Source organism: Salmo salar, chromosome 20, assembly GCF_965601325.2.
Source record: "Salmo salar chromosome 20, fSalSal1, whole genome shotgun sequence".
NCBI lineage: Eukaryota > Metazoa > Chordata > Actinopteri > Salmoniformes > Salmonidae > Salmo > Salmo salar.
In genome coordinates, this window is record NC_138310.1 from 58191288 (window position 1) to 58206302 (window position 15015).

General features: G+C 41.7%; 2 protein-coding genes across 2 annotated transcripts in view; one reads left to right on the forward strand and one right to left on the reverse strand.

Moving 5' to 3' along the window:
* Positions 1 to 134: 134 nt before the first annotated feature.
* Positions 135 to 1275, reverse strand: LOC106580950 (P2Y purinoceptor 3-like). The gene has a single exon (XM_014162541.3). The coding sequence runs from the start codon at positions 1140 to 1142 to the stop codon at positions 135 to 137; it is 1008 nt and encodes a 335-aa protein (XP_014018016.1). The 5' UTR covers positions 1143 to 1275.
* A 6863-nt stretch (positions 1276 to 8138) lies between these two features.
* Positions 8139 to 15015, forward strand: part of LOC145862375 (uncharacterized) — a 32361-nt gene continuing 25484 nt past the window's right edge. The window contains exons 1-2 of the mRNA XM_082966098.1: positions 8139 to 8234; positions 8492 to 8582. Coding sequence (XP_082822224.1) covers positions 8212 to 8234; positions 8492 to 8582 — 114 coding nt within the window. The 5' untranslated portion in view covers positions 8139 to 8211. The remainder of the gene's footprint in view (positions 8235 to 8491; positions 8583 to 15015) is intronic.

The window sequence follows — 15015 nt, forward strand, 5'->3', positions numbered from 1 at the left end:
ACCCATCTCTATGTAGCAGGGCTGCCTGAACAAATGGGTAATTCTGTGCCAAAAGGCGTAGAACAAAATGGGCCATTCACCTACTAAAATAAAAATTCTGACTTGCAGAGAGAGGAAAAAAAGAAGATAATCAGTCACTGATTTCTTGCAGTACCAGAGACGGTGTGTACTATATCTGGCTGTACGGTGCTCACCGTGGGATGGACCATCTTACTCCTAAATAACTGGGCCCAGAGCTGCTTCCGTTGCCTGTCCGAACCCAGGAAGTACAGCAGTGGGTTTGCGCAGCTGTTGAAGCTGACCAGGGGTTTCCATATCTTATAGCCGATCATCACCAAGTTGATGACTCTACAGTCACTGGACACATAGACACGTATGAACAGGCACACTATCCGCGCAATGTGATAAGGCACAAAACACAGCACGAACATCAAGCACACCGCCAGAATGGTGCGTATGGACTTGTTTAGATTCTCTGTCCCTACCTGTGAGTTGTCCCTTCCAGCCCGGTAGAGCACTCTCATCATTGAGCAGTAACAGATTAGAATAATCATAAAAGGTACCAGGAATCCAACCACGTCCAGAAACATGTCGTAAGGAAAGTAAGTATACAACTGGCCAGGGTTGGTCATTTCATAGCACACCGTCATGTTGTTGATGAACCCGGTGTGGGCAAACACAAGGGTTGGTGATATCTCCAGCATCACCAGGACCCAAACCGAGCCAGACGTCAAAACAGCCAGGTTTTTGGTCCTGAACCGGAGTGCAGTAATCGGGTAGCACACACCGAGGAACCGGTGCACGCTGATGCACATGAGGAACATCATGCTGCAGTGGAGGTTCGTACAGAAGAAGAATCTGACGGCTTTGCAGATTATGTCACCGAAGGGCCATACGTCATCCATGGCGTAGCTGACAATGAGCAGCGGCAAGGACAGCACGTACAGCAGGTCAGCCACGGCCAGGTTGGTCAGGTAGATGACTGAGCAGCTCCAGGTCCGGGTCCGGAAGCACACCACCCACAGCAGTGCTCCATTCAGGGTCAGACCCAGAACAAACACCAGGCTGTAGGTCAGTGGGAGCAGGATCCTTTTATAAGAGTCTGCGATCGGACACAAGGTGAAGTTATTATTCCCATTCATATTGTCACAGCCACGTAGGTCACCTGGATGTCTTTGGAAGTTAACTCATCTCTCGTCTCCTCCCTCAGGTCTCCATTGAAGAGCCTCTTTCACCTGGGCGCATCTTCCGTGTGTCTAAAGATACCTTTTTGAAAAGCTTTACAATTGTTTGTTTGGGTTTACCCAAGCTTGTCTTCAGTGATATCCAGCAGGAGCTCTCGTGCCACACTGCGTAAAGACTGCTACATCCAGAGATGTACCCGGCTTTAAAATGACTGAATGCTTGTATCACTGTTTGTTTAAGCCTTGTGGCTCTTTACCCAAGCCTTAGCCTGTGTGCCATTACTAAGGCATCAACGTCTCCTGGACTAATGGGCAAATAAAGGACGCGTTCCAGGAATCGATTATTACCAGGGCTACATAAACCTTGCACAGCAGAGTCCGTGGGTTACCAGAGGGTATATGTGTAGATCTGGACTATTTTATTGGACTTCCAGTGACAGTGTAGATGTAGCTTTACACACACACTTTTTTCTATTAACCCTATCAGTTCCGAGACCCCAACAAAAATGGGATTTTGATTTATCTGACTTTCCTTTATCTGCATGTCCAGACCTTATAATTAGCCTCACTTATTTTCAGAACAACCAGGGATACAAGTAGAACACAAAAACAATTTGAGATTAAAAGTTGCATTGATGAATTTTTTTGGGACAAATGTCAATAAAAAAATACAAAGTCCACCAAAGTAAAAACCTGATCAACATGAATTCACCGTGCCTTCAGAAAGTATTCACTCCCCTTGACTTTTTACACATTTTGTTGCGTTACAGCCGGAATTTAACATTTATTAAATTCAGATGTGTCTACAGATGTGCCTACACACATCTCATAATGTCAAAGTGGAATTATGTTTTTTTAAATATTTACCAATTAATTAGAAATATAGAGCTGAAATGTCTTGCGTCAATAGGTCACATAATAAGTTGCATGGACTCAATCTGTGTGTAACTATAGTGTCTTATATGATATTTGAATGACTACCTCATCTCTGTACTCCACACATACAATTATTTGTAAGGTCCCTCAGTCGAGCAGAGAATTTCAAACACAGAATCAACAACAAAGACCAGGGAGTGACAGAGTGAAAAGAAGGAAGACTGTATAGAATAAAAATATTCCAAAACATGCATCCTGTTTGCAATAAGGCACTAAAGTAAAACTGCAAAATATGTAGCAAAGAAATTAACTTAATGTCCTGAATACAAAGCGTTATGTTCGGGGCAAATCCAACACATCACTTAGTACCACTCTTTATATTTTCAAGCATGGTAGTGGCTGCATCATGTTATGGGTATGCTTGTCAATGGCAAGGACTAGGGAGTTTTTTAGGATAAAAAGAAATGGAATAAGCACGGGCAAAATCCTAGAGGATTTCTGTATGAACTTGATAAACTGCATTCATTTTCTCATTAAGTAGTTGGAAGTAATGAAATAGGCATTTTATAAACATATAGCTTACACAGTACTTTTAAGGCTTATAGATCACACAGTCTTCATTCCAACAGACACTGGGAGATAAATTCACCTTTCAGCAGGACAATAACCGAAAACACAAGACCAATTATACAATGGGTGGGTCTAATCATGGATGCTGATTGGTTAAAACCGCATTCCAGCTGGTGTCTATTCCACAAGTTACCACCGGCTAAAACTATAATGTTGAAATGCCTATATACTCTGTGCCATCTCACTGCGCAATCCACTGTCTCATCAGCCCAGCCAGGCAATTTATAAACTTGATCTCCACTATAAAGAGCCTCTAGACATTATCTCTCATTTCTTTTAGACTAGCATTATATTTTCTGTCTCTTTGACATTTACAACATTGTTTCAATATTGAAATTTGATCTCCAGCTCTCCCATAGTAATGAATGTGTCGGGACGAGACAGACAGACAGACAGACAGACAGACAGCTTTTCTCAGCCAGTCGAAATCATGAATCAGCTGGCATAATTTTTATGGATATATACAAAGAAATGTCAATAGAAAACAGGTCAAACGAAATGCAGCTAGTTTGCCGTCTTTCCAGCTTCAGTTTGAAGTGATTGTGTTAGCTGTGTTGTTGGCTAGCTCCTCTAAACAACAGTGTCCTGATGAGTGAGCACATTTTCTATGCCAGGCGAAATTGTGCATCATTAGCTCATTGTTATGGATGTATCCAAACAAATGTCACTAGTAAACAGCTTAAACAAATGCAAATGAAGCTACTTTGCTGTTATTCTGGATGCACTGTTTGACGTGACTGAGTTAGCCATAGTTGGCTAGCTAGCGAGGGATAAGAATGTTGCAAGCCAGTATGGCAATGGAACATTTAGAACGAACGACTTGGTCGTGTCCATAGAAACAGAACAAAAAGACTGAACGACTGGGTCGTGTCTCTGGCAACCGAAACCGATAGATGACCAGCCGGCTTGGGTAGCAACCTGAGATTTCTGTCAGGACTATGTCTCGTGGAAGGATGAAATAGTATGAAAAAATGTATAAAAATAACCTTTTTAATGAAAATATGTCAATCCTTATTTGAATATGTTGCTAACCCGTTGTATAAATTCGCTCGAAGCCAGTGTTTGGAGGATATATTGGCACGGTTTACCGGTCCTCAACTTCATCTCGAGCCTAACAACACCCGTGCCAATATATCCTCCAAACACTTCTCGGGCATTATCACTTAAATATACACTGGAGTTACTTACCAAGACTACATTGAATGTTCCTGAGTGACCTAGTTACAGTTTTGACATAAATTGTCTTGAACATCCATGGCAAGACTTGAAAATATCTAGCAATGATCAACAACCAACTTGACAGAACTTGAAGAATTTTTAAAAGAATAATGATCAAATATTGTACAATCCAGGTGTGTAAAGCTCTTAGAAACTTACCCAGAAAGACTCACAGCTGTAATTGCTGCCAAAGGTGATTCAAACATGTATTGACTCGGGTATGAATACTTATGTAAATTATATATTTCTGTATTTCATTTTCAATAAATTAGCAAAAATGTCTAAAAACATGTTTTCACGTTGTCATTATGGGGTATTGTGTGTAGATGGGTGAGAAAAATATATATTTAATCCATTTTGAATTCAGGCTGGAACACAACAAAATGCGGAATAAGTCAAGGGGTATGAATACTTTCTGAAGGCTGTAAGTACAGCAATTGTTTCCTCAACTATTCAGAGACAACTGTGAGGAGTTTGGAGTTTGTGACAGCAACTATGTGAGCTTATTACAGTATTATAGATGCTATGTCCTGGAGTTTCCTATGATTTTCTATGTAGAAGAACCTCTTACAGTATTATAGACAGTATGTCCTGGAGTTTCCTATGATTTTCTATGTAGAAGAACCTCTTACAGTATTATAGACCCTATGTCCTGGGGTTTCCTATGATCTTCTATTTAGAAGAACCTCTTACAGTATTATAGACAGTATGTCCTGGAGTTTCCTATGATCTTCTATGTAGAAGAACCTCTTACAGTATTATAGACAGTATGTCCTGGAGTTTCCTATGATCTTCTATGTAGAAGAACGCCTTACCTTCTAACGACTCTCGTGTAGCGTGTGAGCGTCATAGGGGAAAACAACTGCGTGTTCGTGAGAGTCTCAGCTTTTCATAGATAGCTTTTAATAGTTTGTAACTCAGACCAATCGGACGTTTTTGCCAAAAAGACCCAACCCCGGGCCCCTTCGGGATTTGCCCTTGTCTCACAAACACCACTCTAGCTCAGCTCCCATAAATGCCACAGACTAATGCAAAAGAAATAGATTAATCCAATAGTACAAACCAGAAGTCTGTAGCTCAAACACAATGTTTAGAAGGGGTTAGAATTCCTAAATTGCGACAGTGAGACTCATTGGGTTTGTGTGTGTGTGTGTGTGTGTGTGTGCGTGCGTGCGTGCGTGCGTGCGTGCATGTGTGTGTCAGGGGTGGTTGGTGCCGTTTAAGATCAGGGAGGAAGATTGTTATTTTTTGAGCATGGTTCTATTACAGCATATTTGATGACTGTTATTCATATTCATTTACCCAGCTCAATGTAACATCGATAGGTTTAGGCTACTACATGATCCTCGAAATTGCCCTATATAAACCCATCATGAGGGTTGCTACAACCTAGCTTACAAATGAAAGGTTTTAGCGTATGTGCACAGTTCGAGAGACAAATTGGAGTAATCAAGGTGACAGACAGTGACACACATTCAACACACGCTTGCCTGCACCTAGCTGATCTGGGGTGTAATCATTAGTCCAAACAGGGTAAACAGTGTAGAAAGGAGAGTTTCTATAGGACAAATTCAGGTAGGTCCATCACCGTTTCATTCTGTTTGCTTCCGTTTAAGAAACGTTTGGAACAAAATCGGCGGAATGAATACACCCGCACACACAGTTTACTTTCATAGAAGCCACATACAAACAGCATCATCACTTTGCTTGTTGTATAATTCCTTCTCACATCTACGCGCACTCCTCCTCTCACCTTTTCCCTTTGCTTGTGGACTTCAGTGTACAACACAACAGCTGTCTGTTACTAGGCGAAAAAAAACTCTCGAAGCTAATCCTTCATACCACAACCATTAACCACGAACTGCTACACAGCCCACATCGTTGCACCATATTAGCTGACGGCATAGTCAACATAGCTACTAGAACTAAAACGTTAGTAAACCCACAATCCAATCCATGTGTACAATCACACAGTACAGTGAACAGCAAATAGTTTAGCAGTGGCAATAAATTAATAAAACCAAAAGCTTACCTTGACTTGTAAGAGTTGCAGTGTTGGATAGCCTTAGCCAGCTAGCTAACATACATAGCATTCCTCTCTGTTTGAGTCAGATTGTTGAGTAGGCTAAATTAGCTAAGTGAAAGGAAATTAGGAAGAAGAAAAAAATACAACTAAATATTGCTATCTCTCTCTGCTGCTTCTCATAACTTTTTAAGAAACAAATGTATTCAAAACTGTTCAATTAATTGTCTTTCTCTCTTTGAGTGAACTACTCACCACACTTTATGCACTGCAGTGCTAGCTAGCTGTAGCTTATGCTTTCAGTACTAGATTCATTCTCCGATCCTTTGATTGTATGGACATCATGTCAGTTCATGCTGCAATACCTCTAATAGGTTGGAGGATGTCCTTTGAAGTCGTCATAATTACTGTGTAAGTCCATGGAAGGGGATGAGAACCATGAGTCTCCTAGGTTTTGTATTGAAGTCAATGTACCCAGAGGAAGATGGAAAATAGCTGTCCTCCGGCTACAGTTTGGTGCTACCCCAGAGACTGCTGTTGAGGCTACTATAGACCTTCATTGCAAAACAGTGTGTTTTAATCAGTTATTTGGTGATCTACAAAGGATAACTTTAACGTTTCACTGTTTTTGTTTTTATGAATTTCACTGAGGATGGTCCTCCCCTTCCTCCTCTGAGTAGCTGCCGTGTGTGTGTGTGTGTGTGTGCGTGCGTGCATGCGTGCGTGCGTGTGTGTGTGTGTGAAGTAATTACCTCCTAACTGTAACACAGAAACAATATTTATTGATCAAAATGCACATTTTAAGGATTCGATGGTGGTGGTGATCATATCCACTTTTCTTACCTTACTTATCAGAGAGGAGTTTTTGTTTCTAGTCCCGGAAAATACCATAGTTGTGACGGCAGACACTCCAACTCCTTGACTTCTGCTGCTGGCTGCTCTGTAACAAATGGAGAAACAAAACACACTTCTCCAAACCTTACCAGTTTTTGTCCACTTGACTTACCTGGTTTAAGTTAAGTAAAACCTAACATAACATACCTGCCTTGATCAATAAGACCACACTAAGCTACACCTAAAAAGGCTAAGCCAAGAAGCTAAGCTGATGATGAATTCATGACATTGTTTCCAAGTTAATGCCATTGATAATAACATCTCTGTCTACTTACTGTTGGAGACAGAGTGTCAGTCTACCCAGACCATCTCAAGCCACCTACACAGATATGTATAACTAACCCAGATAGTTAATCTGTGTCGTTTTCAATCAGCGCAAATAAAGCATAGTGGGCAGAACAATCAAGGAGGTGGGTAAAGCCAAGCACGAGCTAGCGAGTTCCTATTGGTGTTCTAGCATGTATTTACATATTTCCGTTAGGTAACTCCTTCTCTGTGTGCAAGAACTCAATTCGCCATTGCACTCCTTGTAAACAACGCCCTTTTTTTCAACTCACATCTGCAAAACTTAGTGCACTCTGTTTCATAACAGATTTTAGTTTTTGGAACAGAAAACTGTATTGAGATCGGATGGCTTTTCTTTGATGAGAAAATCAGCCCAGTTCCATCTGATACTCTCCCACTGCCGGCCAATGGGCTTCCTCTCCTCACCATATGTTGTGGAGGGTGGAGATTTCAACCACTCCAACCAGATGCTTCAGTTTTATACATCCGGTGAAACATCTGGCTCCTTGTTCTAACTGTGCCGCCTATTTAAAAGGTTGGGCACTATGACGTCATCATCATGACGTCATATATAACACAATCTCCTGCAGCGATTTGCTGTCATTACATTGACAAAATGTATCATCAACATGCTTTGATTTTTTTGAGGACTTTTCTGAAGAAAAAACAATAGTGATCAAAAACAAGGGCACCTCAAGGGCAGCTTCAACAGTAGGCTATTGTCAAATAAATACATGTAATTCAATCTATGTGCCCATATTCATCTCCCATGTCTTACTCCATGACTGGCGACTGACTGTACGTCCACTGGCGACACATGAGGATTGTAATTTCCTCTCCGCTTACCCGTGAATGAGAATATATATATTTAACGCCATGCTTTGCAGAGAGAGCTAACAAACGGGTTATTTACGTTGGTTACAGCGCTAAATTACTCCCCCTTTGCCGCGACAACACGCTGTGTAAATCATACACGACCTAAACATCTTATTGGATGAGAGAACAATTCCCAAGTCGTCTCTGTCTGACTGTCGGGCTGCTCCACTCTCCACTTTCTCCACTCCACTGCTGTTTTTTATCTGACCGTGGCAAGAGGCAGCTATGCTCAGGACCGGCAATTATCGGTTAGTCAAGATCTTACCCTGATATGACAGCGATGAACCCGTCGTGGGTGTTTGATAAGTGACATATATATTCTGTTATAACTTAGTTTGAGTGATGGAATCCTGCATCACGTTCTAGCTAGCATAACAAGCTCTATAGACGTTTACCAGCATCTATGCGGAGAGACCAACTGCTTCTCACTCGGAGACATCTGTATTTTACCGTGTAAATGTAGATATTACGCTAATTGACATAACTTTTGCATGTGTCGTTCCAGGAACATGTATCAAGGAGAAGGCACGAGGCTGCGTGGCGGGGGTCTGGGCGGCGCGCGGGAAGGGAAATGTCTTGCCCTGTGCATCAACCAGGTAGGTTAAACACTAGCCTCCAGCAATCCCGTTGCAGTTTCAAATGCATTTACATCGATCGTTTAAAGATTACATTGTAGCCTATGCGTTGGTGATTTATGACATGTTGACGATTATTCTGTAACCTACCTATGATAGTTGTATGATTTTGAAATGGATGTGTTAATTATTGGTCTGAGTCCTTGTGTGTGCATGGGCTGATTTCAGTAGGTTTGGTCATTGCTGGGATTGATAATGTGTGAAGAGTGGTCTCTGCGGAATCCAATGGGCAAAGCTTTCCTAAAATATAACATAAACAATTCCACTGGAATCGACTACTATGACATAATTCTAGTCTCGTTCAATAGCTGTCTACTGTGCAAAAGTTAGCCAACAGTAAAACAGAAAGTCTTCCAAGCAAGCAATCAGTTTCACCAAGTTATAAAAGCCCAACCCGTTGAATTGGGGCTGGGAGTTGTTCTTTCAGCACCATGGACAGCGAAGCCCCGTATTTGTAGTGTAGTTGTTGATAGTGTAGTTAGTACACTCTCTCTCTCTCTCTCTCTCTCTCTCTCTCTCTCTCTCTTTCACTCACTCCACTCACTCACTCACTCACTCACTCACTCAGTCACTCACTCACTCACTCACTCACTCACTCACACTCACACTCATACTTTCCCTGGCTTTACCAGCCAATTCAAATAAAACAGTAGACTGAAGCAATTCCGTGTGTCATTCATCATTGGTTTAGAGTCGTGTGCTGGCACTTTTCTCCGTCTGCTAGCCGCAGCTGTAAAGGTCTCATTAAAACCCTATCCACCAATCTCCACACTCCAAACGACTTTCAATTTCCAGCCGAGGAAAGGCAAATGCCTATCACTCCTTAATTAAATCTCAGAATAAAATCTGATTAATTTAGTGCATCGAACGAGATAAACTAGGCTTACTTGTGCATAATAATTACATGAAGGTGACCAGCAGAATTCCACCACTTTTGGTTCACACAGTCATTTTTATTTCTATTGAAAATGATCCTGGTGATTAGACCGAAAATAATGGGAATAGCTGTTGCTTAAACAAGTCTATATGCCGTAGACAAATAACAGTTACACGACTCACACCAAAGTTGACAGTTTGACACACAGCGGAAGAAACAACTTTCAATGCTTGAGCTATTTGTCTTTGTGTGTCGGTGCGTGTGTGTGTCTGTGCATGTCCGTGCATGTGTGTGTGTGTGTGTGTGTCCGTGCGCATGTGTCAGACTGCAACCAATCCACCTGGCCGCGCGCAGCTCGTGTATATTTAATACCAATGATGTAGTGCAGCGCATTATCGCGCACGGGGGTATTGAGCGCACGCGCGCCCGAAAGCACTGCTCGATCCCGCATCTTCTAGCTCTGTGATATGTTATACTGATGCTGTCAGTGTTGTGATAATGCGCTGTGCTTTTCGTCCCTCTCCACTTTGTTAGTTTTTAGTTGTATAGGCTACTCGGTTGTTCCCACTCTCATTCTAGATCAATTATTTTTCTTGCTTTCTCACACTCCTGCAGGATAGGATAATGGGCTATATGATCTTCTAACTTGGTAAGGTCTTAGCAACTACAAACTGGGTTTAGTTACCCACAGCATTAATCCACTTCAACAATAATTCATAACAGTTCCAATCAACAGCCAGATGCCCAGATGCAAACTATTTGATTTGATTAGTATGTTGTAAAGTGTGAAGAAAGCAATACCCTCTAGCCCATACAGCTACCAGAGGATGTTTATAAAGCCAAGACAAGGAGGACCTGCTTAGAATACTATTCACTAATTGTCAAAAAATGTGTGGATAGAAATGTGCAGGTCATTGGGCTGCACTGGAGCAAATGCACCTGCCTGAGATTAATGTGCTACACAAGGACCCTGGGAACCGCATTCATCTATCCAACCATCCATCCTTCCATTACCAAGTAATCACTCATTCATCTATACAACCATCTATCCTTTCATTACCAAGTAATCACTCATTCATCTATCCAACCATCCATCCTTCCATTACCAAGTAATCACTCATTCATCTATCCAACCATCCATCCTTCCATTACCAAGTAATCACTCATTCATCTATCCAACCATCCATCCTTCCATTACCAAGTAATCACTCATTCATCTATACAACCATCTATCCTTTCATTACCAAGTAATCACTCATTCATCTATCCAACCATCCATCCTTTCATTACTAAGTCATCACTCATTCATCTATCCAACCATCCATCCTTTCATTACTAAGTCATCACTCATTCATCTATCCAACCATCCATCCTTTCATTACTAAGTAATCAATCATTTGTCTATCCAACATCCATCCTTCCATTACCAAGTAATCACTCATTCATCTATCCAACCATCCATCCTTCCATTACCAAGTAATCACTCATTCATCTATCCAACCATCCATCCTTTCATTACTAAGTCATCACTCATTCATCTATCCAACCATCCATCCTTCCATTACCAAGTCATCAATCATTTGTCTATCCAACCATCCATCCTTCCATTACCAAGTAAATCAATCGGCAAGCAGAGTTTTACGGCCAGCAGGTGGTGTTGTTAACCATTTATACAGTGGTTATTTAAACAGGATTGGAAAGAGGATAACGCAACATGTTGGCCATGTTATGATCTTCATTAGTCCTGAAGGACTACAGTGGGAGCATGTAACAGGCAGTAGGTCACAGCAGCACACGTCTTGGATATGAAGGAAGAATTTGACACTGTTTACCACCACACACTCTTGAGAAGCTTGACAAACGTGGCTTGGACAGCACTGCAATCAAGTGGTTCACATCATACTTACAGGGTAGGAGTGAGTGCACTAAACTGCAAACACGCAGTCAGCCCAGGTACCTGTGGGGAATTAAATGCCACAAGGGAGTGTGCTTGGACCCCTGCTGTTCTGTATTTACATAAATAACCCACCAGTGCTGGAGAAATGCCGTATACATATACATTAGCAGGGTTTTTCTTTATTTTTAATATTTTATACATTGTAGAATACTAGTGAAGACATCAACACTATGAAATAACACATACAGAATAATGAAGTAACAAACAAAGTGTTAAACAAATCAAACAATATCTTATATTTGAGATTCTTCAAAGTATCCACCCTTTGCCTTAATGACAGCTTTGCACACTCTTGGCATTCTCTCAACCAGCTTCTTGAGGTAGTCACCTGGAATGCATTTCAATTAACAAGTGCGCCTTGTTAAAAGTTACTTTGTGGAATTTCTTTCCTACTTAATGCGTTTGAGCCCATCAGTTGTGTTGTGACAAGGTAGGGGTGGTATACAGAAGATACCCCTATTTGGTAAAAGACCAAGTCCACATTATGGCAAGAACAGATCAAAAAAGCAAAGAGAAACAACAGTCCCTCTATTCTTGTTCTGAGAAATGAAGGCTATTCCATGCGAGAAATGACCAAGAAACTGAAGATCTCGTACAACGCTGTGTACTACTCCCTTTCACAGAACAGCGCAAACTGGCTCTAACCAGAATAGAAGGAGGAGTGGGAGCAAGAGGACAAGTACATTAGAGTGTCTAGTTTGAGAAACAGACGCCTCACAAGTCCTCAATTGGTAGCTTCATTAAATAGTGCCCGCAAAACACCAGTCTCAATGTCAACAGTGAAGAGGCGACTCCGGAATGCTGGCCTTTTCAGTTTCTCGCATGGAATAGCCTTCATTTCTCAGAACAAGAATAGACTGACGAGTTTCAGAAGAAAGTTCTTTGTTTCTGGACATTTTGAGCCTGTAATCAAACCCACAAATGCTGATGCTCCAGATACTCAACTAGTCTAAAGAAGGCCCGTTTTATTACTTCTTTAATCAGAACAACAGTTTTCAGCAGTGCCAACATAGTTGCAAAAGGGTTTTCTAATGATCAATTAGCCTTTTAAAATGATAAACTTGGATTAGCTAACACAACGTGCCATTGGAACAAAGGAGTGATGGTTGCTGATAATGAGCCTCTGTATGCCTATCTACAGCATGTGTGGGTATGTGTATGTATGTATATATATAAATAAATATATATATTTAAAAAATATATATATGGGAGATTGGAAATGATGCAGACAATTACATTGACAGAAGTAACAAACTATCCACAATATTAAATCTGATCCACCCCTAAAAAAAAGAAGGAGAGTGATGGAGTGCTACATCAGATGACCAGACCTCCACAATCACTCGACCTCAACCCAGTTCAGATGGTTTGGGATGAGTTGGACCGCAGAGTGAAGGAAATCAACCAACAAGTGCTCAGCAAATGTGGTAACTCCTTAAAGACTGTTGAAAAAGCATTCCAGGTGAAGCTGGGTGAGAGAATTCCAAGAGTGTGCAAAGCTGTCATAAAGGTAAAGGGTGGCTACTTTGAAGAATCTAAAATCTAAAATATTTAACACTTTTTTGCTACTCCATGATTCCAGATGTGCTATTTCATAGTTTGATGTCTTCACTATTATTCTACAATGTGGAAAATAGTACAAATAAAGAAAAACCCTTGAATGAGAAGGTGTCCAAACTTTTCACTGGTACTGTATATGCAGATAACACAGTCCAGTATTACTCAGCTAATACCACCAGGGAGTGTGAGGAGTCAGTGTGAACAACATCAAGAGGGCAGCAGCTTGGTTCGCTGACAACTAGCTCTCCCTACACCCTCAGAAGACCAAGGCACTGCTCTTTGGCAACCCACAAAAGCTGAGATACACACGTAAAAGTATCACAATAACAGACAGACAAAACCATTATGAACAAATAAATGCCATGAAGTACCTGGGGATGAAGTTGGACCCGCACCTACACTGGACTGAACACGTCAGCCTGGTCACAGGGAAACTACTGTCTGTGCTAGACGCTCTAAAAAGGGCAAGGGACTTCGTCTCCAAGGACATCACCTTGACAATTTACCACAACATTATAACATCTAACCTGGACTACTGTGCCACAGTATGGCTTCCCACCGGGCACCACTGCAATAAGACAGATCTTTACCAGCTACAGTGTGTGTCAGGAAAATAACCTCTCACTCAACGTCAGCAAAACAAAAGAGATGATCGTGGACTTCAGGAAACAGCAAAGGGAGTACCCCCCCCATACACATCGATGGGACACCAGTGGAGAAGGTGGAAAGTTTTAAGTTCCTCGGCGTACACATCACCGACAAACTGAAATGGTCCACCCACACAGACAGCGTGGTGAAGAAGGCGGAACAGCGCATCTTCAACCTCAGGAGGCTGAAAAAATGTGGCTTGTCACCGAAAACCCTCACTAACTTTTACAGATGCACAATCAAGAGCCTCCTGTCGGGCTGTAACACCCCCTGGTATGGCAACTGCACCGCCCACAACCGCAGGGCTCTCCAGAGGGTGGTGCGCTCTGCACAACGCATCACCGGGGGCAAACTACCTGCCCTCCAGGACACCTACAACACCCGATGTCACAGGAAGGCCAAAAAGATCATCAAAGACATCAACCACCACTGCCTGTTCACACCGCTACCATCCAGAAGGCGAGGTCAGTACAGGTGCATCAAAGCTGGGACAGAGAGACTGAAAAACAGCTTCAATCTCAAGGCCATCAGATTGTTAAACAGCCATCACTAGCACAGAGAGGCGGCTGCCTACCTACAGACTTGACATCATTGGCCACTTTAATAAATGGAACACTAGTCACTTTAATAATGCCACTTTAAGAATGTTTACATATCTCACATGACTTATCTCATATGTATATACTCTATACGTATCCTACACTATCTATACTATCTATTGCATCTTAGCCACTCTGTCACTGCTCATCCATACATTTATATATTCTTATCCCATTCCTTTACTAGATTGTGTGTATTAGGTTTTGTTGTGGAATTTGTTAGATATTAGGTTTTGTTGTGGAATTGTTAGATATTACCTGTTAGATACTGCTGCACTGACTGATCTAGAAGCATAGGCATTTCACTACACGTGCAATAACATCTGCTAACCATGTGTATGTGACCAATACAATTTGATTTGATTACAACCATCAGTGAAAAACATGGCCTTTCAAGGCAGTATGCAGTTCTTTGTATCTTTGCCCTGGAACAAGCTGTATGTATCCACACGACAGCTAGCTAGCATGTCCACCTTCAAAAGAGCAGTACACATAGCTGTAATGTGAGCGGGGTTTTGTATGTATGCTACCACGTGTGATATGTGCGCTTCTGTGTATGCTGGGATTTTGAAATCGTCCCAACCCTGCACTGACACACCTTTTTCAACTGTAATAATAAACCCTTGTCTACAGCTGAATCAGGTCTTGTTCTTTGCTTGAACAAAAGTCTATGCACAGCACACCCTGTGGATCAGAAGTGAGGAGCACTGGTCCACTGTATCCCATTGAACATGTAGTTTACAGGATCCATGA